General features: G+C 38.7%; 1 protein-coding gene across 1 annotated transcript in view; it reads left to right on the top strand.

The window, feature by feature from the left end:
* polr2a (RNA polymerase II subunit A) overlaps positions 1 to 24,193 on the top strand; it is a 32,620-nt gene extending 8,427 nt beyond the window's left edge. Inside the window, exons 7-29 of the mRNA XM_039746996.1 lie at positions 575 to 795; positions 4,023 to 4,155; positions 4,425 to 4,549; positions 6,092 to 6,302; positions 6,687 to 6,896; positions 7,495 to 7,663; positions 8,444 to 8,538; positions 8,629 to 8,832; positions 8,947 to 9,169; positions 9,478 to 9,661; positions 12,409 to 12,580; positions 13,336 to 13,441; positions 13,578 to 13,783; positions 14,057 to 14,281; positions 14,468 to 14,714; positions 15,199 to 15,299; positions 17,308 to 17,412; positions 18,043 to 18,225; positions 19,175 to 19,378; positions 19,617 to 19,803; positions 20,148 to 20,261; positions 20,727 to 20,876; positions 21,028 to 24,193. Coding sequence (XP_039602930.1) covers positions 575 to 795; positions 4,023 to 4,155; positions 4,425 to 4,549; positions 6,092 to 6,302; positions 6,687 to 6,896; positions 7,495 to 7,663; positions 8,444 to 8,538; positions 8,629 to 8,832; positions 8,947 to 9,169; positions 9,478 to 9,661; positions 12,409 to 12,580; positions 13,336 to 13,441; positions 13,578 to 13,783; positions 14,057 to 14,281; positions 14,468 to 14,714; positions 15,199 to 15,299; positions 17,308 to 17,412; positions 18,043 to 18,225; positions 19,175 to 19,378; positions 19,617 to 19,803; positions 20,148 to 20,261; positions 20,727 to 20,876; positions 21,028 to 22,184 — 4,932 coding nt within the window. The 3' untranslated portion in view covers positions 22,185 to 24,193. The remainder of the gene's footprint in view (positions 1 to 574; positions 796 to 4,022; positions 4,156 to 4,424; positions 4,550 to 6,091; positions 6,303 to 6,686; positions 6,897 to 7,494; positions 7,664 to 8,443; positions 8,539 to 8,628; positions 8,833 to 8,946; positions 9,170 to 9,477; positions 9,662 to 12,408; positions 12,581 to 13,335; positions 13,442 to 13,577; positions 13,784 to 14,056; positions 14,282 to 14,467; positions 14,715 to 15,198; positions 15,300 to 17,307; positions 17,413 to 18,042; positions 18,226 to 19,174; positions 19,379 to 19,616; positions 19,804 to 20,147; positions 20,262 to 20,726; positions 20,877 to 21,027) is intronic.
* Positions 24,194 to 26,351: the final 2,158 nt, after the last annotated feature.

Raw genomic sequence — 26,351 nt, 5'->3', positions numbered from 1 at the left:
GGATGTGTGCGCGCTCTATGGTTGGTTACAAACTTGTGACCTGTGCTACCTCAGTCAGCAGGTTATTCTAGAAAATTTGATACAAATGGTTGACTTCACATTTAATTGAGGTGTAAATAACGAATGGAGCCCTCTTGTTCCTAGCCACACTTGCCTTGACATTCATGATTCATTCATGATTGAATTGGTGTAGTGTCCTGTAATCTATGTGGTTACAGCAACTGTTCTCCTGTCAAATGACATGATTTTGTGGTGCTGCATAAATTCAATGAAGCTTAAGACTGTGTTGCAAACTAGCAGGCATTCCATTTTGCCACTTTTGTTTCTAGTGGCAGAGTGGTCATCTATGAGCAGTCTGTTTTAAAATGGTCCATATGAATCAAAATGACATCATCAGATGAACAATAACCATTAAGAAGTTGTGTTTTAACAATAATTAGTTAGGAAGCCAAGGAGAGGGACAATCTTATGATGGTGATCGTACTACATTCAGTGTCCTCTTGCAAGCTTTAAATTACAACAGCATTTAAGTCTGCTATGTGAAACTTAAGTGATTCTTGCATTATTCCAATAGGCCATGCAGAAGTCTGGGCGTCCACTAAAATCAGTCAAACAACGGTTAAAGGGAAAAGAGGGTCGTGTTAGAGGCAACTTGATGGGGAAGCGTGTGGATTTTTCTGCTCGAACAGTCATCACTCCAGATCCTAACTTGTCCATCGACCAGGTTGGGGTTCCACGCTCCATTGCTGCTAACATGACTTTCCCAGAAATTGTCACACCCTTCAACATTGACAGGTGAGCTTGGGAATCTTGAAGTGTTTGTATTCAGGGTTTTTCTTTTTTAAAGGCAGATTATTCCCCTGTTCTACAAATGGATGGTTCCTGGGTATGGTGTGTAGATACTACAGTAAAATGTAACCCAAAAAAATCACAGATCTTGTTGCATTGTGGTAAAATGATTGAAGAGATTAAAACTTTGTTCTGTTTTGAGAATTCAAATTGAGATACACCATTGAATATTTTTAAAATTCACTACTGTTGGAACAGGCATTTCAGGAATTTTTTTCTGTGCAGAGCAGCCTCCAAGCCTCTGTTGTGCTGAGGAGCGTGTGTGATATTGGTAAAAAATGATATCTCGATATTTTCTGGGACTTTGACGCTAACGATAATTAGATGATGTTTTTGCGCCCTTTAAAAATGCAAGTCTTACTGATCAAGCCTGGTGGTCTTAATAAGATGTTGTTTTGTAGCTTACTAATGAGATTAATGGAAACAATATTTTAAGAAAAAAGGGTCTTATTCATTTTAAACTGAAGTTGAATAAAACAAACATTAAAATCACCAGTCACTTTTACTGAGATCAAACAGTGCAATTGTGTGTAACCATTTCAAAGTGGCCTAAAGGGTTTGCACAGAAACTGCACCAAGACTATTGAGAGTATTTTAATCACACTTATCGTTAATTTAAACAAGATATGATTCCAAAGGTAATAAAATACTAATCATAACTGAACTACACAGTATAAACATTACAGTCTGGAAAAACAAACTGCTGTGCTCTAAAGTGAATTGTGCAGCATACAAGCTCTAGTGTAAAAATCTAAAAAAAAAAAAAAATCCAGCAGCTGATTTCTGAGATATTTGGCATATTGCTGTCCTTGGAAAGACTGATGTTGAAAACGATTCATGTCTTGCAATTATCTTAATGATGTAGATTGCGAGACTTTCAGCGAATACCAAGTGGAGGCAAGGAAAAATGTGCTGTATGTTGGTTTAAACAGTGGTATAAACAACAAAAGGAAGTTGATCGAGTGACCGTGTCAGAGAGACTCTAAAGCTCAAATTCACAAAGACGCACAGTGCCCAAAATAAAAAAGTTGTCAGATATCAGTCACCATGAAAAGGCGAGTCGTAGCCCACTGTATGAGTGTCATATGAAAGCTTATTAGGGTACAGAGAAAAAAAAATAGGCACACAGTGGGGAGAAAAAGCATGAAATGCCAACTTTAATCTCGAAATTTCCACTTTAATCATGTAGTTTTATTTTGTCATTAAAGTAGAACATCATAAACCATCTTTAAATCGTTTAATTTACTGGTTTCTCAAATCCCATCGTAACTAAAGTAGCATGCTTTGTTTTTGTATTTGATCTTCTATGTGTGTGAATCACTACGTGCTTCTTAAATGGGCCTTCTCTTCCTCCGACAGGACACAGAATCCATTACATTCGTGATATTACAGCTCTCTGAATAATTAAAATACTGAAATGTATACATGATATAATTTTCATGATGACAGGAGTTAAATCATGTTATTAAACATGGGAACACGGTGGCGCAGTGTTTGTTCATGTCTGACACAAAATGCTTGCTGCACGTGCGCGACCTTCAATGAAATAATTTTATTGCTGCAATACTGTCTCTTTCAAACGTACTAACCTCTAATTCCTGTCCTTACTTTTCTTTCACCAAATACCCAATCACCACACAATCAGCTCTGTAATGGATGTTAAGCCATCTGTAAGCTTACAACGCAAATTCTTCAAAACTTGTAAGGAACATTGAAATATCTTCGTAGTACATGTTTAATTATTCTATCCATCTATCCTTCCAGTGTCGCCCCAGCAAGAATACAGTGCAAGGCAGGAACGATCCGTGAACGGAGCACGCCAGCTCCTCGCTAGCACTGTGGCAGTCTTTTTTTTTTTTTTTTAATGTTTAATTATTACCAATATAGATTATTGAAATGAATTTAGTTTTATCTGTATAATAAACATATTTTGCTGCATTTCATCTTAAAAATGATATTATCATATATAAATACATGCTTTATAAAGTGGCTCAAGTTGTGCAATATTATAACTGTCGCAAGAGGTAATTGTACTTAAGTACAAACAGTTCTATAAAGAGCACTTGATCATTGAGTGTGTTTATAGTTCTTGAATGAAACTGTTTCTGAACCGTGAGGAAAGGCTCTGAAGCGTTTGCCATATGAAAGCAGTTCAATAGACAGCAGGGCTGAGGCAGCTTGTGCTTGTTGCTGTATACCAATAATTCTCTTTCCGATCAGCTGCTGTAGAGTTGTGATTCCCCACTCGGATAAAGTGATATTAATACTCCGAGTGGTGCTTTGAGACTAGACGGAGATATGGAAAAAGATGATCCACTGTGTTAACCCCTTACTGGAGCAGCTGAAAGAAGGTGCAGTGAGAGTAACAATGCTAGAGCAGCTGTGGTATTTGGAATAGTTTGACCATTCTATGGACCATTATTGTTACAAGTTTACTACAGTCAGATACCTTAAACTAATAAGCAATATACAGTTAATTTCAGTGTATATGATAAAGCTGCAATCTAAAAAAGAAAAGGAAACCACACTGGACAAGTAGCACTGCTTTGATGCTGGGTGCCGCCAGTCTGCAAAACCGAGTAGAGAACGTGCGTATGCCAGGGTTTTAGCTAGTGTGAAAATGTGTGCGGCTTTAAGCCAAGTTTAGGTTTTATACATCATGCTTTGTGTGGAAACATTTTTGTATGCACCGTTTATACCTGAGGCCCCTGGTGCTGTTTGCTTACTCATTTTTTGACATGTGGTGTGCTGATTGTGCATGCACAATAGTCTGTCCTGTTGAGTGAAGGTTACATGAGACCGTGAAATTGTGGATTCTCCAGGTGTGGGATTTTTTTTTTTTTTTTGTTGAGTAAAGTGAGTGACCTACTCTAATTTCAGCTTGTACATTGTTAACACAATTAAGATATTAATGTTGATGCATATTGCACACTCCTAGTTGTGCCAACATTATTATAATAAAAAACACACCATTCTTGCGCCAATTGCTTAACTGCATTGTCTAGAACATTTTCTAATTGTCCCTATCTTGGAAAATGCACCATATTACACTTGTCCATATGTTGTAATTGTACCACTTAAGCACATGACTTGGAGTTAGATTAAGGTTACTGTCTCTCTTTTGTTTAATACTGCCAAGTACTCACTATTCTCTATGTGGCTTTTTTGTTTAGATTGCAGGAGCTTGTCAGAAGAGGTAACAGCCAGTATCCAGGAGCAAAGTACATCATCCGTGACAATGGAGATAGAATAGATCTCCGATTTCATCCAAAACCAAGTGACCTCCATTTACAGATTGGATATAAGGTAAGTGATTTGGATTACCTTTAACTCTTAACCTTAAAAATCATTCATGCAGGCATGCTCAAGTTATTTTTCTGTAATGCTAAAGTTAACTTTTTTATGTTCATAAAATATTTTCAAATACTATTGTTTAGTTTGTTTGCACTTAACTTAATTTGACATTTGAAGGATAAAAATTTTGCTGGGGTAGCAACTTTTTGTTTGGAATTGTATGTAGTGGTATATAAAAAATATATGTATGTCATTTTTATTTTTTCCCCCCCCTACTTTAGGTTGAGCGACACATGTGTGATGGTGATATTGTCATCTTTAATCGACAGCCCACATTGCACAAAATGTCTATGATGGGGCACAGGGTGCGAATTCTGCCCTGGTCCACCTTTAGGCTTAATCTCAGGTGATTATAAAAAACTGGCAAAGTCACGCCATTTATATATTTAAAAAAAAAAAAAAACCCTTGAGGTTAATAGTTTATTTTGACTCCTGTTTGTTTTACTTGTACACTTCCATATCCAGCACAAGATTGTTCATTTATTTTGATGTTGAAGTGTTTTAGATAAAGATATAGGCATTACTAAGAAATGACAAAGGCTTATGGTGTTTGAAACATCTTGTCTATTCAAAGTTAAGCAATTTTTAAGCCCCATCTCAACTGTTTGACCTTCTGTTGGCATTTTAATCTGAATGCACGACATAGACTAGTTGGTATTGTGGTGACAGTACCCTGGTGTTGTAGGATTTTCAGGTAATTTAAGAGGTAAATTTTAATTGTTCAAAAACGCTTTATGGAGGTTATCGGGAAAATTTGATGTAGTTCTATTAATGCAGCATAATACAAAGTATTTACAGTGCATCCAGAAAGTATTCACAGCGCATCACTTTTTCCATATTTTATGTTACAGCCTTATTCCAAAATGGATTTAAATTCATTTTTTCCTCCAAGTTCTACACGCAACACCCTATAATGACAACGTGAAAAAAGTTTACTTGAGGTTTTTGCAAATTAATTAAAAAAAAAAAAACTGAGAAATCACATGTACATAAGTATTCACAACCTTTGCCATGAAGCTCAAAATTGAGCTCAGGTGCATCCTGTTTCCCCTGATCATCCTTGATGTTTCTGCAGCTTAATCGGAGTCCACCTGTGATGAATTCGGTTTATTGGACATGATTTGGAAAGGCACACACCTGTCTATATAAGGTCCCACAGTTGACAGTTCATGTCAGAGCACAAACCAAGCATGAAGTCAAGAATTGTCTGTAGACCTCCGAGACAGGATTTTCTCGAGGCACAAATCTGGGGAAGGTTACAGAAAAATTTCTGCTGCTTTGAAGGTCCCAATGAGCACAGTGGCCTCCATTATCTGTAAGTAGAAGAAGTTGGGAACCACCAGGACTCTTCCTAGAGCTGTAACGTAGCAAAATGTGGAAAAAGTGGTGCGCTGTGAATACTTTCCGAATGTACTGTATTTCCCCCATATTTAAACTGTAAGACATAAATTGGGTTCTAGGTTGCATTGTTTTATAGTTAATGCAGTGGTAAATTTTGCTGCCGTTGGTTTTAGCTTCAGTGGTGTAATGTTGCTCACTGACAACAACTTGTCTTGCTTGAAAAGTGAGGTATGTAGCAATCCTTGGTAAAAGACGCACACATCCTTCAGTTGGACACAATGATTGTACATTTCAGCTACACCTCTTTTAAACAAAAATTTGAGGCTTTAACATGAAACAAAAGCGCGATAGAATGTACAATAGAAAGTACTTTTGTAATAAGAGTTTGAGTCCAATTGTGGTGGCAATTAAGGAAAACCTTTAGTCTTGCCCACCTAATAGAACCCTTTGATGGTGTGTAACTAATACATTTAAATGAATGTGCTTTTAATTTTTAGTTTTTTAAATATGTATCTTTTTTTTTTTCTGCTCTGTTTACATCCAACAGTGTCACAACCCCCTACAATGCCGACTTTGATGGAGACGAAATGAATCTCCATTTGCCACAATCCTTGGAAACAAGGGCAGAAATTCAAGAGCTAGCCATGGTCCCTAGAATGATAGTCACACCTCAGTCCAACAGGCCTGTCATGGGTATTGTGCAAGATACACTTACAGCAGTGCGCAAGTTTACCAAGAGAGATGTCTTCCTAGAAAGGGTAAGAAATTGGGTACGGTGGGCTAAATATTATGAGGCAGCAGTGATAGGGTGAAAATGACTTTGATATCCTTCTTGGGGAACAAGTGGTTTGCTTTAGGCCTGAAGTTGAAAAATGTTTTGGACAAATGTGAAGTGCATTTACAGTAGTTCAAATTTGTTCACATTGATGTATTTCTATAAAATTGTGAAATGAAAGTAAACCCCCTACTTTTAGTACCATAGTTGATTAGACTATTTTCTAACTTGCATTTATTACTGTGCAAGCTGTATCTTGTAAGACTTGTTTGTAGGGGTCCTTCAATCGGGTATTTTTAATGACTAATACAGGTTACTGATACCCTATTACTTTTTAAATTTGGTACTTTTTTACTCTTTTTGCCAGGGTGAAGTCATGAATCTTCTAATGTTCTTGTCTACATGGGATGGGAAAGTGCCCCAGCCTGCAATTCTGAAACCCCGGCCACTTTGGACTGGCAAGCAAATCTTTACTCTGATCATCCCTGGCCACATCAATGTAATTCGAACACACAGCACTCACCCAGACGATGAGGATAGTGGACCATACAAACACATTTCTCCAGGGGACACCAAGGTCTGTCTCAAGCTGGTTCTCTGTTTGCTCATAAACCATGTGAAGATTTGTTTTTATATCCATGCTCATGAAAGGTCTTCAACCTATTCGATCTATCTTGGGCGTATGGGTTTTTTTTTAATTTAGCTGTGAGTTTTATGAATGTGTAGTATATGAGTTGGAACCCAAACTGGAGCATGTATATTTTAAACTGGGTAGTAATTTTATATAAAGCAGACAAACCAATTCTAATTCATCTCTGAGTTATATATATTTGGTGGTGCTTGACTTAGTGTGAATGCGTTTACATGATTTACCAAAAGTATTTTGGTAGCAATGAAGTGACTTGCTAGGACAACAGTTTGTTTAGTTGTTGTGTGGCTATGGGACGTTTAATTTCCAAAATACATCAGGTTTACAATTGTAGTCCCAGATAAATATAACTTCCAACATTGTAGAAATGGTACTTCACTGTGACATTTTTTTCTTTTCTCCATTTAAAGTTCTTTGGACCAAGAAAGACCTCTTTTGATGGTTTGTTAGAAGGGGTTTTTATTTGTGATTTTAATCTTGTTAGTTAGCCAGCTTGAGTTTGAGAAGTAAACCTTCTGTCTTGTAGGTCATTGTGGAAAATGGAGAGTTGATCATGGGCATCCTATGCAAGAAGTCTCTGGGAACATCTGCTGGCTCCTTGGTTCATATCTCCTACCTTGAGATGGGTCATGACACTACTCGCCTCTTCTATAGCAACATCCAGACAGTTGTTAACAACTGGCTGCTCATTGAGGGTAATCTACTGCCTGCACTTTTCCATTCCAACCTTTAGGCTCTTGTTATCAATGATTTGATGTAGATGACTAGTTATTACTGATAGTAATTGATACTGATTGCACATCTATCAAGAGGGCCTTTGTTTAGTTTTTGAGCTGCTTATTCCACAATAGTATTATGGTGTCAATTCGGTAGAGAAAGTAACTTTGGGGGGGAAAACTGTTTGCAAACTCCCAAGCATAAGGTACAACGCAAATGTATATGTGTTCCATTTTTGAAGAAAGTGCCACTCTGGTCATTATGTGGAGACATTGTATTGTGCTGTTCCTCTTTAAAAATGACAGTGCAGAGGAAAGAATGTGTGCTTGAGTATTGTCTATATATATATATATATATATATATATATATATATATATATATATATATATATATATATATATATATATATATATATATATATATATATATATATATACTCTGTTTCACACTAATCCTGTGCTGTGACTACTGCCTCTGTTTTTGTCACTCCAAATAGTAACTTTTCAGAGTTTGAAAGCCACATGCTTGTCTTGAAAAAGGGTTGTCTCATGCTAGTTTTGTTAGGTAATGATGGAGGCAGTCTGACTCCTTAATGGTGTAATTATCCTTTTTCTTGATCTCTAAGACAATTGTGGCATTTCAGAATTGGCTGAATCTGTGTTATTAAAGTCTAAGATTTCAGTGATTATGGCTTCTTGTCCAGCTTCTGTGAAATTTACGTGTGGCAATGTCTTCAAAATATATTTTTTCTTCGTCAGGTCATTCTATTGGTATTGGAGACTCTATTGCTGATGCTAAAACTTACTTGGATATTCAGAACACCATTAAGAAAGCCAAACAAGATGTAATAGAGGTAAGGAGACCAGGAATATTTGCCATTGTTCGTGTTTGTTTCTCTCCAGGAAAGCATTTTCACTTCACTTTCCTTTATATTTTTCTGTAGGTCATTGAGAAGGCTCACAATAATGAGCTGGAGCCCACTCCAGGTAACACACTGCGTCAGACATTTGAGAACCAGGTGAACAGGATCCTGAATGATGCCAGAGATAAGACTGGCTCTTCTGCACAGAAATCTTTATCTGAATATAACAACTTCAAATCCATGGTGGTAGCTGGGTCCAAGGGCTCAAAAATTAACATTTCTCAGGTAAGCTGACCAGTTAATTGCAGATTCAAATTAAGTTATCTTACTTTTTATGGAATTATGTGATTAATTCCCTCCAGCACTTTGTATGGTAAACGTGTATTTCCTTTGCTGTAGGTTATTGCTGTGGTGGGTCAGCAGAACGTTGAAGGAAAACGGATCCCATTTGGCTTTAAGCACCGTACCCTTCCACATTTTATCAAGGATGACTATGGGCCAGAGAGCAGGGGCTTTGTGGAGAACTCTTATTTGGCAGGACTTACTCCAACGGAGTTTTTCTTTCACGCTATGGGTGGAAGAGAGGGTTTGATTGATACAGCTGTCAAAACTGCTGAGACAGGCAAGTACTTAAAGTGTTTTGTTTAGAAGTGGGTGCATATCTCTTTACCTTGAAAGCTTGCATATTGTAATCTTTTTAGTTAGCCAATAAAAGGTGTCACTGAGAATTTGGAAAATTGAGTTAACTACATTATAAAATGCTTGACGTATGCTTGGTCCTTCCATGTCTTTTTTTATATAGATCTTGGTGCGCTGTAGGTATAGACTTCCATTGACTGTGCCTTAGCTTTTAAAAAAGGATGCTTTACAGTTGTAGCTAGTTCTGTTTATGCTATTCATTTATGTAAAATACCTATTTTTATTTCACAGGCTATATCCAGAGACGACTTATCAAGTCTATGGAGTCTGTAATGGTGAAATATGATGCTACAGTGCGTAACTCCATCAACCAAGTAGTGCAGCTGCGTTATGGTGAAGATGGACTGGCTGGTGAAGCAGTAGAGTTCCAGAATGTGGCCACACTGAAGCCATCAAACAAAGCCTTTGAAAAGAAGTAAGTTTTCCTCACTGAAAGAAAATATGGCACATTTTGTCATCAGTAATTCTTGCCTCTTAAGATTTTACTGTAGATATTGTAGATGCCACCAATGCTAGTGATCTTCTTTGCAATACATCTTGGCTGCTGTTGACCATTTTATTACTTAGTATCTTGAACTGTCTACCTTTGTTTTCTATGGTACATATTGAGTGCTTAAATCCCTAGAATTTTAGCAGGCGTAATATAATTGCAATCACAATCATTAGTTTAGCAGTGTTCAGGAGTCCCCTGTAGATGGCACTGCTGCTCAGAATTTGAGTACTTGTGCCTTTTGTAAAAGCCCTTGCCATATAAATTATCCCATGCAATAGTAATGTGTACGAATTGTGTCCTCAACTGTATTTGGAGGTATGTAGTCTAATTTTTAACCATTTTGCAGTAAGTAGTGGTAGTTAATGCTTCATTTTTGGATAAGTGGAGTTATGTATTCATAGATTATAGTTTGCTACAGACTTTGCTGTCTAGCATTAACGTTTTTAACTGTGGTATTATGCATGTTTTGCTGTTAAAAGTTGTACTTCTGTGATATTTAAATTTGCCAGCTCTACATTTTTCAAAGTATCAATTTATCCTTTGAGCTGAAATTAATAATGGTGGTTTTGATTTAAATTTGTCCCAGTCAAAACAACCATTGAGAATGGAATACCTTAGATAAGGGTCTCCAGAGTCAAGCCCAACCCCAAATGTTGTACCAGTTAATCAAGGTCTTCACCAATAAAATTTAAAAAACTTTTTAAATTTACAAATACTTACAGTAGACTGACACCTATGTGATTAAATGTAATCTGGTATCTCCTAGGCTTTGATATATAACAATTTTTCTTGTCTTGGCTCCTCCAGGAATTTAAATATTTTGAAGTACCAACATTTTCTTTCAGTCTTAAGTAGTGAACTCTTTCTATTAAGAACTAAAAATGAGATTACATTAACTACCATGCCTGCCCCCAATAATCCAATTTTGGGGTTTTTAACAAGTGTGAATTGCTTAGAATGTTTTGTGTGATTGTGCACACCTTTTATGTTTTATTTATTTTTTCCTTATGTGCACCTTTTGCTTTTAAGAATTTATTGCTTGAAAAATAAGAGATATAGCCTATGATTTCCATATTTTTAAATTAACAAATTATATAGGGACATCTAGATCAAAATAAGTAGAAAAATCATAACTTGTTACATATTCATTCAGGTGAAAAGAGAAAGAACCTGTGAAACCTGTCAGGTTCCAGTTTTGATAACTTTAAAAATATACAAATGGACTGAAGTTCGAAGCAGAGCTGCTCTTAAATGAAGAGTCACTGTTAACAAAATTGGCACCTCTGAAGCAATAGCTGTTGATTAATATCTACTCAATGCAATGTTAGATATGTTTATTATTCAAGACAGGAGAATGTACAATAAAAAACAAATCATTTTAATCTGCCAATTTCTAAAACTTTTGTGGTTCATAGAACCAAACAAGTTCACCAAAACTAAAACTTTTAAACTGGAGGACCAGACCTGAGAGAGAGGCAGACAGTTGGCAGGCTGCACATATGGGTGGAGGAGGAGGTGAGAGTGCATGCTGTAGATACTGTCACTAAATTCAAATTGCAGTTGATACATGGTTCCTGAATTGTCTCTCCATCCTGCTATTGAATGGCTCAAATTGGTGTTAAATTAAGTGGGAATGGTTTTCTTGGAGCGAATTGAAACATTGGTTTGGTAGGGGAGATGGATAAGGTGGAGGAGTACTGGGGTGGGAAAGTTGGGAGTGGAGCTGCAGAGGAGTCTGGAGGGTCGGGATTGGTGACTGTGTTACCCACAGTCTCTATCTGTGGTTTTTGTTTCCTCGAGTACCACCTGTGCAGGTTATCGATTGCAATGGTTGAGGAACACTGAAAATGGTCAACTATTACATACAAGTAGCAATGTACCATAGACATTTATCTGTTTGTTCTAAAACAAGGCAGTCAAAAACAGGCTTTTAAATAGAACTTGTTTCTTAATATCAACCTTTCTTGGTCATGTGCCCCAGTGCATCTGAGCTTGTGAATTTCAAAGGGGGGCTAAACACAGTTAAGGAGAAAAAGCATTTAATCACGAGATCAGTTTTAGAAGTATGAAGCATTAACCTTAAGTCCTAGTTTACACCAAATTTTTTTCTAATACTGTATTTCTAGCATTTTATTTCTTGTCATTGTTGTGTGTGTGTGTGATTGTTTACCACAAGAAAACAATGAGACCTCATACTGTGTACGTGCATGTTCATTGTTTATACTTAAGCAAGACTAGCAGCATATGCCTATGCAGTACAGGGAACAGGTAGGTAATCTTTCTTTTCAAATGTAGTTAAAATAAATGCCAATATGTTGGCCATAGTGCTGTGAGAGACAGATCAATACACAGTTTTTAGTTGCATTTACTAATGCTACAATTGCTACTTTCACATGGGCCAGTGAGTTTCAAAAAACTTTCTGCTTGTCTACAACTTTTAGTGAGCTATGTGCCTAATGTTACTCGATATGTTGAGTCTTGCATCACCACGCACCGTATACTGTTTTTTACATTTTTTTTTTTTTAGTTCAGAAGTTATGAGCAACCCCTTGGCTATGGTTAGTAAAAAACTGAGAAATGCCTCCTTAGACCAGCATTACAGTGGGACATTATAGTATATTTTGTGGTACTCCCAAAACCTTGTAACTCTCATATCCTGTTTCTGATAGGTTCAAATTTGACTGCACAAATGAGAGAGCACTTCGGCGCACACTGCAGGAGGAAGTGGTCAAGGATGTAATGACCAATGCTCATGTGCAGAGTGAACTAGAGAAGGAGTTTGAAAAGATGCGAGAGGACCGACAAATCTTGAGAACAATCTTCCCTACTGGAGACAGTAAAGTAAGTTAAAGAAGGCCAGAGTCTGTTAGGCTGATGTTCAATTTTCCTGTTGATGGCTGCGTAACAATTCTGGGACGTGTTAAAGTTCTTTTTTAAAAGTGTTGATCTGTAGGATTCAAATGTGTGATATGTAGGTGAACATTTCCAACCCCACTTAACAATGTAAACACTGCCCCACAACCATTACAATACATTATGTAACAGGAGTCAGCCCTGATTGCAGTACTCTTTCCCAGTTTAATGTCTAATTACAAAAGGTGTGCCTTTGATAAAATAACCATGAAAACTGGGTGTGTGCTGTCATTTTTCTGGGCTTAATTTATACAAGTTTTGATCTACATCTATCTGGTAGAATCACAAAGGCAGTACTTCAGATCTTTGTGTCGCTGACACCTCTTTCACAAGTTGAGCTTCTGCCCCATCTGTACTACCAGGTTTACAGCTCAATATGTATATGTTTGAGGGAGCTTTAAACCCTCTGCCATTTTAACTTTCGTCCAAGCCCTTTTATCACTTGGCAAAAGGCAGCCCTGAAGTTGCTATAGAGGACATCAACCTTAGACACTTCACAAAAACAAAAAAAGAGCTGGGCCTCCTGAAATTGCCAGCAAGTATGTGTGGATTTGTTTGTGTTTGGTGACCACAGAATATAAAGTAAGGGGTACAAATGATCACTATTATAAGTAATTTTAAATAACTGGTAAAAGCATGGTTTTTGTAGCAGATGAAAATTAATTGCTTTTCTTTACTTCCAGGTGGTGTTGCCTTGTAATCTAGCCAGGATGATTTGGAATGCCCAGAAGATTTTTCGCATTAATACTCGCACACCAACTGACTTGCACCCACTCAGAGTTGTTGAAGGTACGTTTTTGACTTTCCTGAATAAACAGAGTAGAATTGGATCCATGCATTTTATTAAGCTTTACAGTTCTACTGTGCTTTTCTTAAATTTCACACTCTTTATACGTTTGTAAATATTTTTTGCTTTCTTCCTCAGGTGCTCAGGAACTAAGTAAGAGACTTGTTATTGTCAATGGTGATGACCCCTTGAGCCGGCAGGCACAGGAGAATGCCACTCTACTGTTCAATATTCACCTACGCTCAACTCTTTGTAGCCGTCGAATGACCGAAGAGTTCCGGCTCAGCACAGAGGCTTTTGATTGGCTGCTTGGGGAGATAGAAGCCAAGTTCAGCCAGGCCATTGTAAGTGTTGTGGCTGTCATAACTAATGTCCATTCAGACAAATCATTTCGTTCAATTTGGCTTCTGAAACTTGCAAATCTGCGTTGCATCCCGGCAAATTTTCCAGCTGGGTAGCACTTTTTGTATTCTGCTTTGTTTCCCACTTTGCCCATAATTTTAATGGGCGTACCAACTAATGTACAAGGGAGCTGAATTCAGACCATTCTGAGAAACTGTGAATTGAGATAGTGGGGGGAAAAGAATTTAAACAGGTCTCTTGTCTTGTATTACTAGGTTCACCCTGGGGAGATGGTAGGAGCTCTTGCTGCTCAGTCACTTGGAGAGCCTGCCACACAGATGACTCTGAACACCTTCCACTATGCTGGTGTGTCTGCCAAGAATGTCACGCTGGGAGTGCCCCGTCTTAAGGAGCTGATCAACATTTCCAAACGACCCAAGACTCCCTCTTTAACTGTCTTCCTCCTTGGACAGGCAGCGCGGGATGCAGAGAGAGCTAAGGTGATTCACAAGGGCTAATGCTAAATGTGTTTGGGTATAAGGTGGCAGGTATAGTACTAGACAGTACCACACTTGAATTTGTTTTGGCCGCAGAATTCAAAATTTTATCTTTTTATTTCATTTTACAGTTGAAGCAGACATTTCTGTTAATTTTATTGTGAGCTGACCAAAGTTTACTGCTTTTAGGATATCCTATGTCGTCTGGAACATACAACATTGAGGAAGGTAACAGCAAACACCGCTATTTATTACGACCCAAACCCTCACAACACCGTAGTGGCAGAGGACCAGGAGTGGGTGAATGTCTATTATGAAATGCCGGACTTTGATGTCACTCGCATTTCACCCTGGCTGTTGCGCATCGAGCTTGACCGCAAGCATATGACTGACAGAAAGCTGACCATGGAACAGATTGCTGAAAAAATCAACGCAGGTTAGTGTTTTTTGGTAAAATCCTCCAGGGAATCCTTTGCAATGTATTCAAAGTCAATGGCTGTAGCAATATATTCAAAGTCAATGGCTGTAGTAATGTGTTTGGGTATAATCTGTATCCAGCCTTACTCTGTGCTGCTGAGTTTTAATTAATGGATGTTGGTGTCTACTGTTATATGAAAACCTCAAGGTTTAAGCAGGCAGTAGCTTTTTCACTTTAAATAATTTTTTAATGTTGAATCTGTCTGCTTATTGCTGTCATCTTTCTGAATGAAAAATTCACTGACTGGGGTATATCATTAGAACTGCATTAACATTAAATGCCCTAACAAACCTTTTGCAGTTTCTTTCCAGTCTATATAATGGTAGCTTAAACTGATGAAACATCATTTTTTTCCTCGGGTTTTATTCTGTTTTCCAATGAGCAGTTTAACTAAGGTCTTTTGGAAGAAATTGTTTTATTTAACCTGAACTTTTCTGTACAGGCTTTGGAGATGATTTGAATTGCATCTTCAATGATGATAATGCAGAGAAGCTGGTACTGCGCATTCGAATCATGAATAGTGATGAGAATAAATTTCAAGAGGTAATAACAGAGTTGAGAACTCTTCATTTAGTGTCTTTGTTTTGGTTTTCCCTCACATCTGAGTCTGTGTGTGTGTGTGGTGTTTTTTTTTTCTTCTGTAGGCTGTTTCTCCATCTTTAATTGTAATTGATATTTTTGTACTGCAGACTTTTTGCATTGGATTATTTACTTGCTTCTTTGTTTTATAGTGTGTTTTAATGTGTGATTATTTTTTTTGGGGTGCTTATTAAATGATTTTATTTGGAATGTGAAATATCCAAACAGTTATTACCTAGTATTTAGTTTGTCTGCTGTCTGGAAAACTAGAGTTCAACACCTTCAGACATTTAAGCTTAACTTCTTTAATCCAGCTCAGTGTTGTGTGGGCCTATTGTAGGCACTGCAAAGTGCAAGACAGAAACCATTTGAGGGCAGCGTGCCATTTTGTCAGCCATGTGTAAATTGTCCAGGGAGATGCAACAGAATATTAAGGGTCTCTTTCGAGTGAAACTCCCGTTAGGATGAAACAAGATGAACCGAAAAAATACGCTCGATACCTTGATGTTTGTGTAATTGGTTGCATTACCTGTGATGCTTTAAGTGGTTTCCATTTTCTGCCAGACAGATTTTGAGATGGCGCTCCATGTTCCTGAACATATTGGCGAGCGTCTTCATGGGGGGGTGGGGGGAACAGCAGCAATTTCACGTTGCATGTTTTCCTTCAAATCTTCCACAGTGAGAGATGTGTTCCGATAGATTTTTTTCTTTTGAGCATACCCCAAAGGAAGATGTCTGGTGGTGTCAGACTTGGTGACCATGGTGGCCAAAGCCCCTTTGAAATTACCCTGTTACCGAAGAAGGACTCAATTTCTGCCATGCTTCTTGCCGATGTGTGACACATTGTTCCATCTCTTAAACAAATTGTTGACCCAATAGATTTGCACCATGAAGACGCGCTGCTCAATACTGTACACCACCATCCTGATGAGAAGTTGAGTGACTGAGTGAAGGGGTATGGGTGGTATGCACCCAGAAGTTGCAAAGGGAGGTTAAATATGATAGCACCTACCTCATTGCTCTGATGCATGGGCATCCTAGCTTGTTCGAAGTTCCATGTACTGTGGAGCACATTGCCCATTGCTTTGTTCACATTACTTCGTCCTAGTGAGATTCGTTACAGAATATTCAGGGCCTCTTTCGAGTGAATCTTTGTATGTTTGACTTGTGTTGAATTTGCATGCATTTGGGGTTTAAAGGAAAAATTCTAGTACTTGGGCAGGCACTGGGGCAACATGCAGTCACTGGTCAGTGCCCAGAGCAGAAATGAGGTTTGAAGCAGCAGACTAGTGCTTGAGTCACCATTCTCCTGTATGTTCTCATTTGATAACTTATTGTATCTTTTGTAGCTTTTATTTGTAAGTCAAGTGACGTGCTCATGGCAAAGCTGTGTAAAGTTGAAAAATCTGTAAAATTGAATTTTACTGTCCAGCTGCTTTTCTGTTACCGGCAGTACCTTTCCTATTGGTGTAACAATTGTGAATAGATTGCAAGTGCCCTTAAAGATCTCCTACCCAGAGGTCCTGTAGACCAAATATAATACACGATACAAGCTGGTGTCCGAAGACTTGTTTTTTTCCCTAGTTGACCTCTTAAAACTCTACATAAATCAACTAATCTTACTAACCAAAAGCCTCCACAATGTTAACCAAAATACTGGTTTAGTAGGCTGGCATTTTTGGCTGACCATATTCTAAATTGAACCAGGCAGATTTCCAATTGTATTGCAGAGCAGTCATTAATGTTGTTGTCAGTGGGCCCACACAACTGAATTTTAGTTTAACCTTTTGCAGAGTCAGCCTTGATGTTTTTTGGATAGGAATTATGCATGTTTAGGGAGTAAATTTAGAATGTTTTGCTTAATGTGTCTACAGAAAAACCCTTTTAGATATTGGATACAGCTGTTTGTACTTTTACACTGTTACTAGGTCTCCCTCCTACTTCTGTTTGACTGAATTGTTTTAAAATGCAGGATGAAGAAGTGGTTGACAAGATGGATGATGATGTGTTCCTAAGGTGCATTGAGTCAAATATGCTGACAGATATGACTCTTCAGGGGATTGAGCAGATCAGCAAGGTAAGTTGGACTGGCTTGTTAGATTTGTCAAAAATGGCTTCACATCTGCTACAGTGTGTGGGCTTGCAATTTATAAAAAACAAAAAACAAATCAATCTTGGGTAAGCAAAGATAAAAAGAAGGAATGTAAATATGCTATTGTTGGCTAAGCTAGGTCAGTCCTGTTACTGACCCATGATTCAGTGAGTATCTTGCTTCATGCATGCATTTTTAGTTACCTTGGGTACTAGTGTATGCTCATTGAACACTTCTCATAATTAATGGTTTAGCTTACTTTGTAGTTGAGTTTTTTTCCTTCAGTAGAATCAACAGGTGTTCCAGAACTGAACTTTAAATAGCCCATATCTGGTGGCTCAACACTCCAGCCAATATAGGATAATTTACATGTGTTAGACTTAATGTACTGATCACTTTAGTTTCTTAAGTTGACCTTTTTCTATATTAAAACATGTAACAAAAAAAAAATTAAATTACCCAGTTTTTAAAATCCTTTTTCATTGATTCAGTGGCAGTCTACACTCCTACACTCAAATTAATGCATTATATAACTTTGATAGAAAATGTTTGGTTATACCTAAAAATGTACCAGGCACAGGATAAGTGATTTAACGGTCCACAATCCTGCTGTAGGTGTATATGCACTTGCCTCAGACGGACAACAAGAAAAAGATTATCATCACAGAGGATGGCGAGTTCAAAGCTTTGCAGGAATGGATTTTGGAGACAGATGGTGTAGGACTCATGAGGGTGCTAAGTGAAAAGGATGTGGACCCTGTAAGGACAACCTCCAATGACATTGTGGAAATTTTTACGGTGAGTTACCTGATGTGTGAATATTTTAATAATGGAGCAATGCTCAACTTGTACTCTATTTCAGTTCTTGTCAAAGTTCTCTTGGTAGGCGTGCTATACAAAAATTATATATACAAAAACGCCTCTACTTTTGTTTTAACTGTTTTATCAGAGCAGTTTGATGCCTCAGTGGCAACATAGCCTGATGGGTAATATTGTCTGCCTTTAGGTGGAACTGCCTCAAAGTCAGAAGTTATCTCCAAATTGGATTAGTGAGACTGTGCATTTGTCGGCCCTACCATGGGCTGCTGCAGGGGTGGTTCATGCCTTGCACCCAATGCTACCCTAATAGGGTGGTGTAAATGGGTTTGAAAAACCTGCATGTCCTGTCTCACCACATCCATAAACCTTCTCTTAGATCTGCCAGGTAAAGAGAGAGGCCTATCCATAACATCTTTCTCCCAATATACCCAGCATTTCTTCTCTGCACATGTCCAGACCAACGCAATCTCGCCTCTCTGACTTTGTCTCCCAACCGTCCAACTTGAGCTGACCCTCTAATGTACTCCTTTCTAACCCTGTTCATCCTCGTCACACCCAATGCAAATCTTAGCATCTTTAACTCTGCTACCTCCAGCTCTGCCTCCTGCTTTTAATCTCGTATTTCATTTGATCCTGGTGCTATTAATTTCCATTTGCATGTGAAAATGTGGAACATACATTTCATTATGGTTGCACTCCTTATTCCATTTATCAAATGAGTATCAGGCCTGATCACAAACCATATTTCTCGGCTGGTATATGTACAGTGAATGCAACGACCTAGCTTGTGCAGTCTTGTAGCAGACTTTACTGTTAAACAGAAGTTGAAGCTTAGAAAAAACCTCTGGCACTTACAGCCACACTACACTCCCCCACAAAAAAAACCTTTTTTTATGCAAGAATTGACCATGCTTTTCGTCTTTGACAGGTTCTGGGTATTGAAGCTGTACGGAAAGCTCTAGAGAGAGAGCTGTACCATGTCATCTCCTTTGATGGGTCCTATGTCAACTACCGACATTTGGCACTGCTTTGTGACACCATGACTTGTCGAGGCCATTTGATGGCCATCACCAGACATGGTGTGAATAGGCAGGACACTGGGCCTCTCATGAAGTGTTCCTTTGAAGAAACGGTAAGCATCTTAAGGGAGTGGGGTTCATCTGGAAAATGTGTTGGATTAATTCAGCCAGTGGCAATTTTCCTGGCATAATCGTGATACCTTGTAATGAATGGAATCCGTATTACAAAGCATGTATCATGAAAGTACCATCTTGGTAAACTTGTCAGTTATTAAAAAGTTTACTGGCCAAAATGTTCTGGATTTTTAAAGGTTCTCATTCACAAACTGAATTTCTAACTTGCACTTTAAGGTTGATGTGTTGATGGAAGCTTCAGCTCATGGAGAATGCGATCCCATGAAGGGTGTTTCGGAGAACATTATGCTGGGCCAGTTAGCTCCTGCTGGGACAGGCTGTTTTGATCTACTGTTAGACGCAGAGAAATGCAAATATGGAATGGAGATCCCCACCAATTTACCTGGGATCAGTGTTGCAGGGCGTAAGTTTGTTTGTATATTTAGCAAAACCATACTCTACATTCTTTACATGTAACTTGTGCTTCAATTTTAAAGACTGACATTTCTCTAGCAGGAATAATGCTTCCCAATCTGTCCACCTTGTAACAAAGAAGTAAACTGTAATTTGACCCGTAGTCTTCATGAATCTTTATGAACTCATTTGACCTTTAAAAATAGGCACTTCAAATTGTTTGAAGTAGTGTGTCCAATTTGATTGTTGGCCTGATCTAGCAGGATATTGCATGTTTAATTTACAGTAAGAATGACTTGAAACATCACCAAGTGTTTTTTCTCTTATTTAACACCACTCTCGCTCCTTTTGTAGCTACTGGTATGTTCTATGGCTCCGCTCCTAGCCCAATGGGTGGCATGTCTCCAGCCATGACCCCCTGGAATCAGGGTGCTACACCTGCTTATGGAGCTTGGTCACCAAGTGTTGGTAAGTATAGCTGTGTTTGAAGATGTCTTTACCTATTCAGTGCACCGGAGTAGTATATTTTTTCAAAGTTGATCAGAGTGAAACTAGCTAAATTGTGGCTTTTCCCCTCCAACTCCCTTCTCAATGTTATCCATGTTTCCTTATCTGTGTGTTTATGCATAATCTGTATTTACTTGATGCCAGAGACTGAGGTTCTGTACCAGTGTTGGTCTTCATAGCTATTCATCTTGTGTCTAGTTCTGGCAGTTTATTTACATTTGTAGACATCAAGTTTCAGTTCCCTCCATGTCAGTCTTATGTGCAGCAAGTATGTCCTTCCAGCTTGAAGGTATATAGTTAGGGTTATGTTTTTGTATACTTATTTCGAAAAGGGAGAAGGCAATAGACATTTTATAATGTGTCCATTTCAACCTCTTAAACCTTTTCAGCTTCTCAATTTTTTATTTATTTTTTTCCCATCCCCAGGGAGCGGCATGACCCCAGGAGGCGCTGGATTTTCTCCTAGCGCTGCATCAGATGCAAGTGGCTTTAGCCCTGGTTATTCTCCAGCTTGGTCACCTACTCCAGGGTCTCCTGGATCACCAGGACCAGCAAGCCCTTACATTCCTTCTCCTGGTAAGTCGGCATTTGGTGGCCTTTGTTTTTATTTGGGACTGTTTTCATATAAATTTGCATTTTCTTTCCCTCACCCTCACTTTGGGTTTTATTACTTCAGTATGCAGTAACGCAGTTTAATTAATCTTGTAATATGTTGCTTTTCTACCAGGTGGTGCAATGTCCCCAAGCTACTCTCCAACCTCTCCAGCTTATGAACCACGTTCACCAGGTGGCTACACACCACAGAGCCCTGGCTATTCTCCTACCTCACCCAGTTATTCTCCAACTAGTCCCAGTTATTCTCCAACTAGTCCCAACTACTCTCCTACTTCCCCATCCTACTCTCCTACTTCCCCATCCTACTCTCCTACTTCTCCTTCTTACTCGCCCACTTCACCTAGCTATTCACCCACCTCACCTTCCTACTCTCCTACCTCACCCAGCTACTCTCCCACATCCCCATCATACTCGCCAACGTCTCCCAGCTATTCTCCAACATCTCCTAGCTACTCTCCAACGTCGCCCAGTTACAGCCCTACATCTCCATCTTATTCTCCCACTTCTCCCTCCTACTCTCCAACCAGCCCTTCCTACAGTCCCACTTCACCTTCCTACTCGCCTACATCTCCCAGCTACTCGCCTACATCCCCTAGTTATTCGCCTACATCCCCCAACTACACCCCTACATCTCCTTCTTATTCCCCTACTTCTCCTTCCTACTCCCCAACTTCTCCCAACTATACTCCAACATCTCCCAACTACAGCCCCACTTCCCCATCTTACTCTCCTACATCTCCAAGCTATTCTCCTACCTCGCCCAGTTACTCGCCCTCCAGTCCTCGATATACTCCACAATCTCCCACCTACACCCCAAGTTCTCCAAGCTACTCTCCAAGCAGTCCAAGTTACAGCCCAACCAGTCCCAAATACACCCCAACCAGCCCCTCCTACAGCCCCAGCTCTCCAGAATACACCCCAACGTCCCCCAAGTACAGTCCTACCTCTCCCAAATACTCCCCCTCTTCTCCGAAGTATTCACCTACTTCTCCTACTTATTCGCCTACTACACCTAAATACAGCCCCACTAGTCCAACATATTCCCCAACATCCCCTGGTTACACGCCCACCTCCCCTAAATATTCCCCCACTTCCCCCACTTATTCGCCTACCTCTCCAAAGTACTCCCCAACATCTCCAACTTATTCGCCGACAAGCCCCAAGGGCTCCACCTATTCTCCCACCTCTCCTGGCTATAGCCCAACCTCTCCAACGTACAGCCTTACAAGTCCAGCAATCAGTCCAGACGACAGTGATGAGGAAGACTGAAGAGTTACGTGAAGGCGCATCTAAAGCCCAGATAATCCAATGCATTGACATCGGAGTTTCTTCATATAACTACCAACGATTCCTGTTCCATTTCTTGGCTTTTTTTTTTTTTTCTCCTGACTGATAGCTATGAATTGGGCAAGACATTAACCTCTGGGGTTGCTGGTAGGAGAGGACAAAAAAGGCTCCCAATTCTACAGGGGGCTCATTTATTTTCTTCTTATAATGACTGAGATGAACATGTTTGCTTCATGTGAATATGATTTTGCAAGAAGGATTTGAACTGTAAATCAAAGACTAGAGCATAATGCAATGCTGCTTAAATTTTGGAGTCTCTTTGTTACTCAATCCCAACGCCCCTTTAAAATCTTACAGGTATTAACCATGGCAGTTGTAACGGGGCAAAAATTTTATTTATTCTATAAATGGATCTGCTTTAGAGAAATGGGGCTCATCTGAAATTTCAACAGTGAAATGCAAGTTTGGTTTTTTTAATTTGCCCCATGCTACCTATAATTTACATTTTTGTTTCAACCCAGTGGTTCTTTACAAGGGCCCTTGCTTGTGTCAAGCAAGAGCAGTCTTACGTGGGTAGTTGAAAGTGATTTTGTAGGTTTGGGGGTGTCTGTCTTCCAATATAAACAGTTTTATCAAGCATTTCCAAGATACCAATTAGGAACTCCTGATCATAAACTTGTTAATTTTCCTTTGCTTTGTAATCGTGAGTTTAATGCTTAGTTACACCATGAACTTCAACATTTTGACATACCTCAAAATGAACTGCCCCATTTTTCTTTGGACGAGTCAAACTTGTCAGTTTTCATTTCTTTTTGTATATAATAGATATATATATATGTAAAGTATACTTTGAGCTAAAGTGAGATGCCCTTGTAACAAATCTTTGCCCATATAATCTACACCAAAAGAAAATGTAACCTTAAAAATGAGGTCCCTTGTGTTAAGGGAGTTTTAATGAGTCCTTTTGTAGATTACAGTCCAGGCGATGCCTGTTGTTCACTAGCCTTACGTACCTTTTTAGTAGTTTTATGTGCCAATTGTATCTGGACAAGAAGCGCTTGTGAATTAATCCAGCTTTCAAAACCTGTTAATGGTGGCTGGATGTCTTGTGTTTGAAAGCTTGGGGGGGGGTGCGTGCGAGTATCCTCATCCAAGTACTCTAGTTACAGTTTGCCCCATTGTAGTTGTAATCCTTCAAAATGACATGAGCTTGAGTTGGTTGCGTAAAGGGAAGGCCATAAAGGAGGTTGGGCATCCTTTACAAGAGTATTTGGGTTAATATATTTGAACAATGGGGGTGGGTGGGTAATGAGAAGTGAAACTCTTGATACAGTGAAATCAGTGGGTTTATTTTATGGAAAACTGGCTAAATAAGTTTGCCTTTAACTATCAATATTTTGTTTTTTTGTACAGTCAGATAAAATCCAAGTATTTGCTAAAAAACAAATTGTATAGCTTTTTTCTTCTTACCCTGTAGCTTCCAAAGATTTCAAGTGGGTAATGCATTTCAAAGGGGCATGAACTGTGCCAATTAGAGGTGGAGATTCTCAACTGAGAGGTTATAGCGCGATGGGAACACAAGACTAAAACTGTGAAATGTCGGTATTATTAAATGCTAAAATCCTGTGGGGTTTGGGGGGGTCTGCAAAAAAGGGTACATGATCCCTCTGTTCTCCACCTCTGATCACTACAGTCCAAACCTGATGTGAAGTGCACTGCTTTATTGAAAATGGAGAAAAGAAAGATAATCAGTGTTTTCTACTAAAATCCATGTACAGCTGTATTTAATGGTGTTCTTTTGAGTGTGAGGTTTTTCAGACTCCCGAGTAATGCTGAGGGTGGGCACTTGTGAAGGTGTGTGTGAGCATGAGAGTTGTAATTAAGACAGGGTCTGTTTAAAAATTGCCATTGTATAGAATTGTTCCATTTCTTCTACGTGTTCGTTTTCTGTTCTTTTTTTGACCTGATAAGAAATAAAAGTTTTACTAATTTTTTGTGCAGATGTGTGCCTTTGTTTAATGTATAAATGCTGAAATGTCAATCAGCCCTTTCATATGAAGTTCTCAGTATGAGTGGAATGTGTGTATTATTTATATTGTGTGTGTATAATATGCTTTATTGAGTAAAATGTTTCTAGTGACCTCCTGACTTCAAAAATGCCCATCTAGCAAGTACAACATTCCGGAAAGTAATTTTCTGTGAGGTCCAAAACATCCTGCGTTAATCATTCTTCTGCACTGTATTTATTATATGCATTGTTCATCTGTGTTGGTGCTCATTGGTTGTCTTGCGTGTGCACACAGTGCCGTCCCTGCGACACAATCAAACCCGTTTCATGCCACATATGATTGGTGGTTTTTGCATGTCTGTAATGTCTTAAAACAAGGATCCCACATGCCTGTAATTCAAAGACCCCCGCTGGCCCATGCCTGTCAGTGTTTATACACAATATGTTGTCTGCCGATTAAGGTAGTGTGTGGAGTGTATAATTTATGGAGTTTGATTCATATGGTCGTGTATTGTCTGTTGTAGTTCAATGAATTTTGGTTTTGGTGTTTTGGACTTGGAAGCTTTTGTGTCCACAAGCCAATCTAGAAATAATCAAATTAGGTCTGTTCTAGAAATGTTAACTTTGTCACCTGAACTCTTCTCTCAGGCCAGCTCTTCAAATCAGGAAAAAAGAAAATAGGAGCAGACAATTTAAACTGATTAGTGCATCAGTGTTGCTGCAGTGTCCGTCAAGAACAGTAGGCAGATTAGAACAACAAAAATGAGGTGTTTGTGGGGGAAAAATGTTGCCTGTTCTGACTAATCTGGATAACCTGGAGCAGATATTTCAGTCACGTCTATGGTAATGACCAGCCGAGACTGACCTGGAGCCGCAAGGGTTGCTGTGTCCACTGATGCTGTACTTGGGCGATTTGTACAACCTTGTGTAAATTCCTCCATTCAATATCCTTCACCTCCGTGTAGGTGAAAGCCTTGACATCTAAAATCTATTCACATCTAAGTGATAAATTTTCATCCTCGCAATCTGCCAACCTCATACTCTTATTTCTTGTACACTACTTACTGTCCATCTTCTTAGAAGTTTCCGGTACCTTACAAAAACTATTCTGTCAATTGTTGAAGTCGTATCCCTGCCCATTGACCTGCGCTATTTATTTCAATGAGTAGCAGGTGGCGCCAGTGCTTATTTGCGTTTTACTTTTCATTTTTGAGGCTTCATTGCTGTTCAGGCAGAAAATGAAGTTGCAAATGGGGTTATTTCATTTGAATTGTAATGCCTGCAGCATTTCTTTAAAAATGCAAAAGATTGCATTTTCATTTTTAATTTCAATTTTTCCTTTTTTTTTTTTTTTCTGGCAGAAAATACATCCCATAGGTATAACGGACTTATTTTAGGCTGGTTTTGTTCTTTGCTAAACACCACCTTTGTTTTAACCAATCAGATGTATGCATTGATTGACATTAATGTAAATGTATTAGTTCTTGTAACAAACCTAAAGCGTTGGTTTCTGTGACTCTTCTCCTCCTCGTGCCGTAACAAAGTGCTGTGAGTGATGGCTTGGCGCAGCAGGTGGACCAGCTTACTGACTCGGCAAGATGTAAATCTGATAAAACCTTTTTGAAGTTTCTCTTTTAATTTAAGATGTTGGTTTCTACTACAACAAAGATGTCCTATACTGGTGGTTCCACTTTGGTGTGGTATTACAAGACCAATTTAATTGCTCTGTTATTTACCAGTTTTGCTTTTGGCAATGCTGTTTGTTTAAATCGGGGGATCTCAAAATCGATCCTGAGGACCCACTGTGATTCAGGGTTTTTTTTTTTTTTTAAGCGGATTCATAGTCCGTGACAACTGATAACATTGATCTTATCTTATTTAATTAGTTGGTATTCTTTTCCTCTTTTATTTCTACAGTAGAACCTCAGTTCACGAATGTCTCGGAACACAACAACATTTATTTATATAGCACATTTTCATACAAACAGTAGCTCAAAGTGCTTTACATAATAAAGAATAGAAAAATGAAAGACACAATAAGAAAACAAAATAAGTCAACATTAATTAACATAGAATAAGTAAGGTCCAATGGCAAGGTGGGGACAGAAAAAACACGTACAAATCGGGTTACGACCAAAAGT

The sequence above is a fragment of the Polypterus senegalus genome, chromosome 3, assembly GCF_016835505.1.
Source record: "Polypterus senegalus isolate Bchr_013 chromosome 3, ASM1683550v1, whole genome shotgun sequence".
NCBI lineage: Eukaryota > Metazoa > Chordata > Cladistia > Polypteriformes > Polypteridae > Polypterus > Polypterus senegalus.
This window is presented reverse-complemented; position numbering and strand designations above follow the sequence as displayed.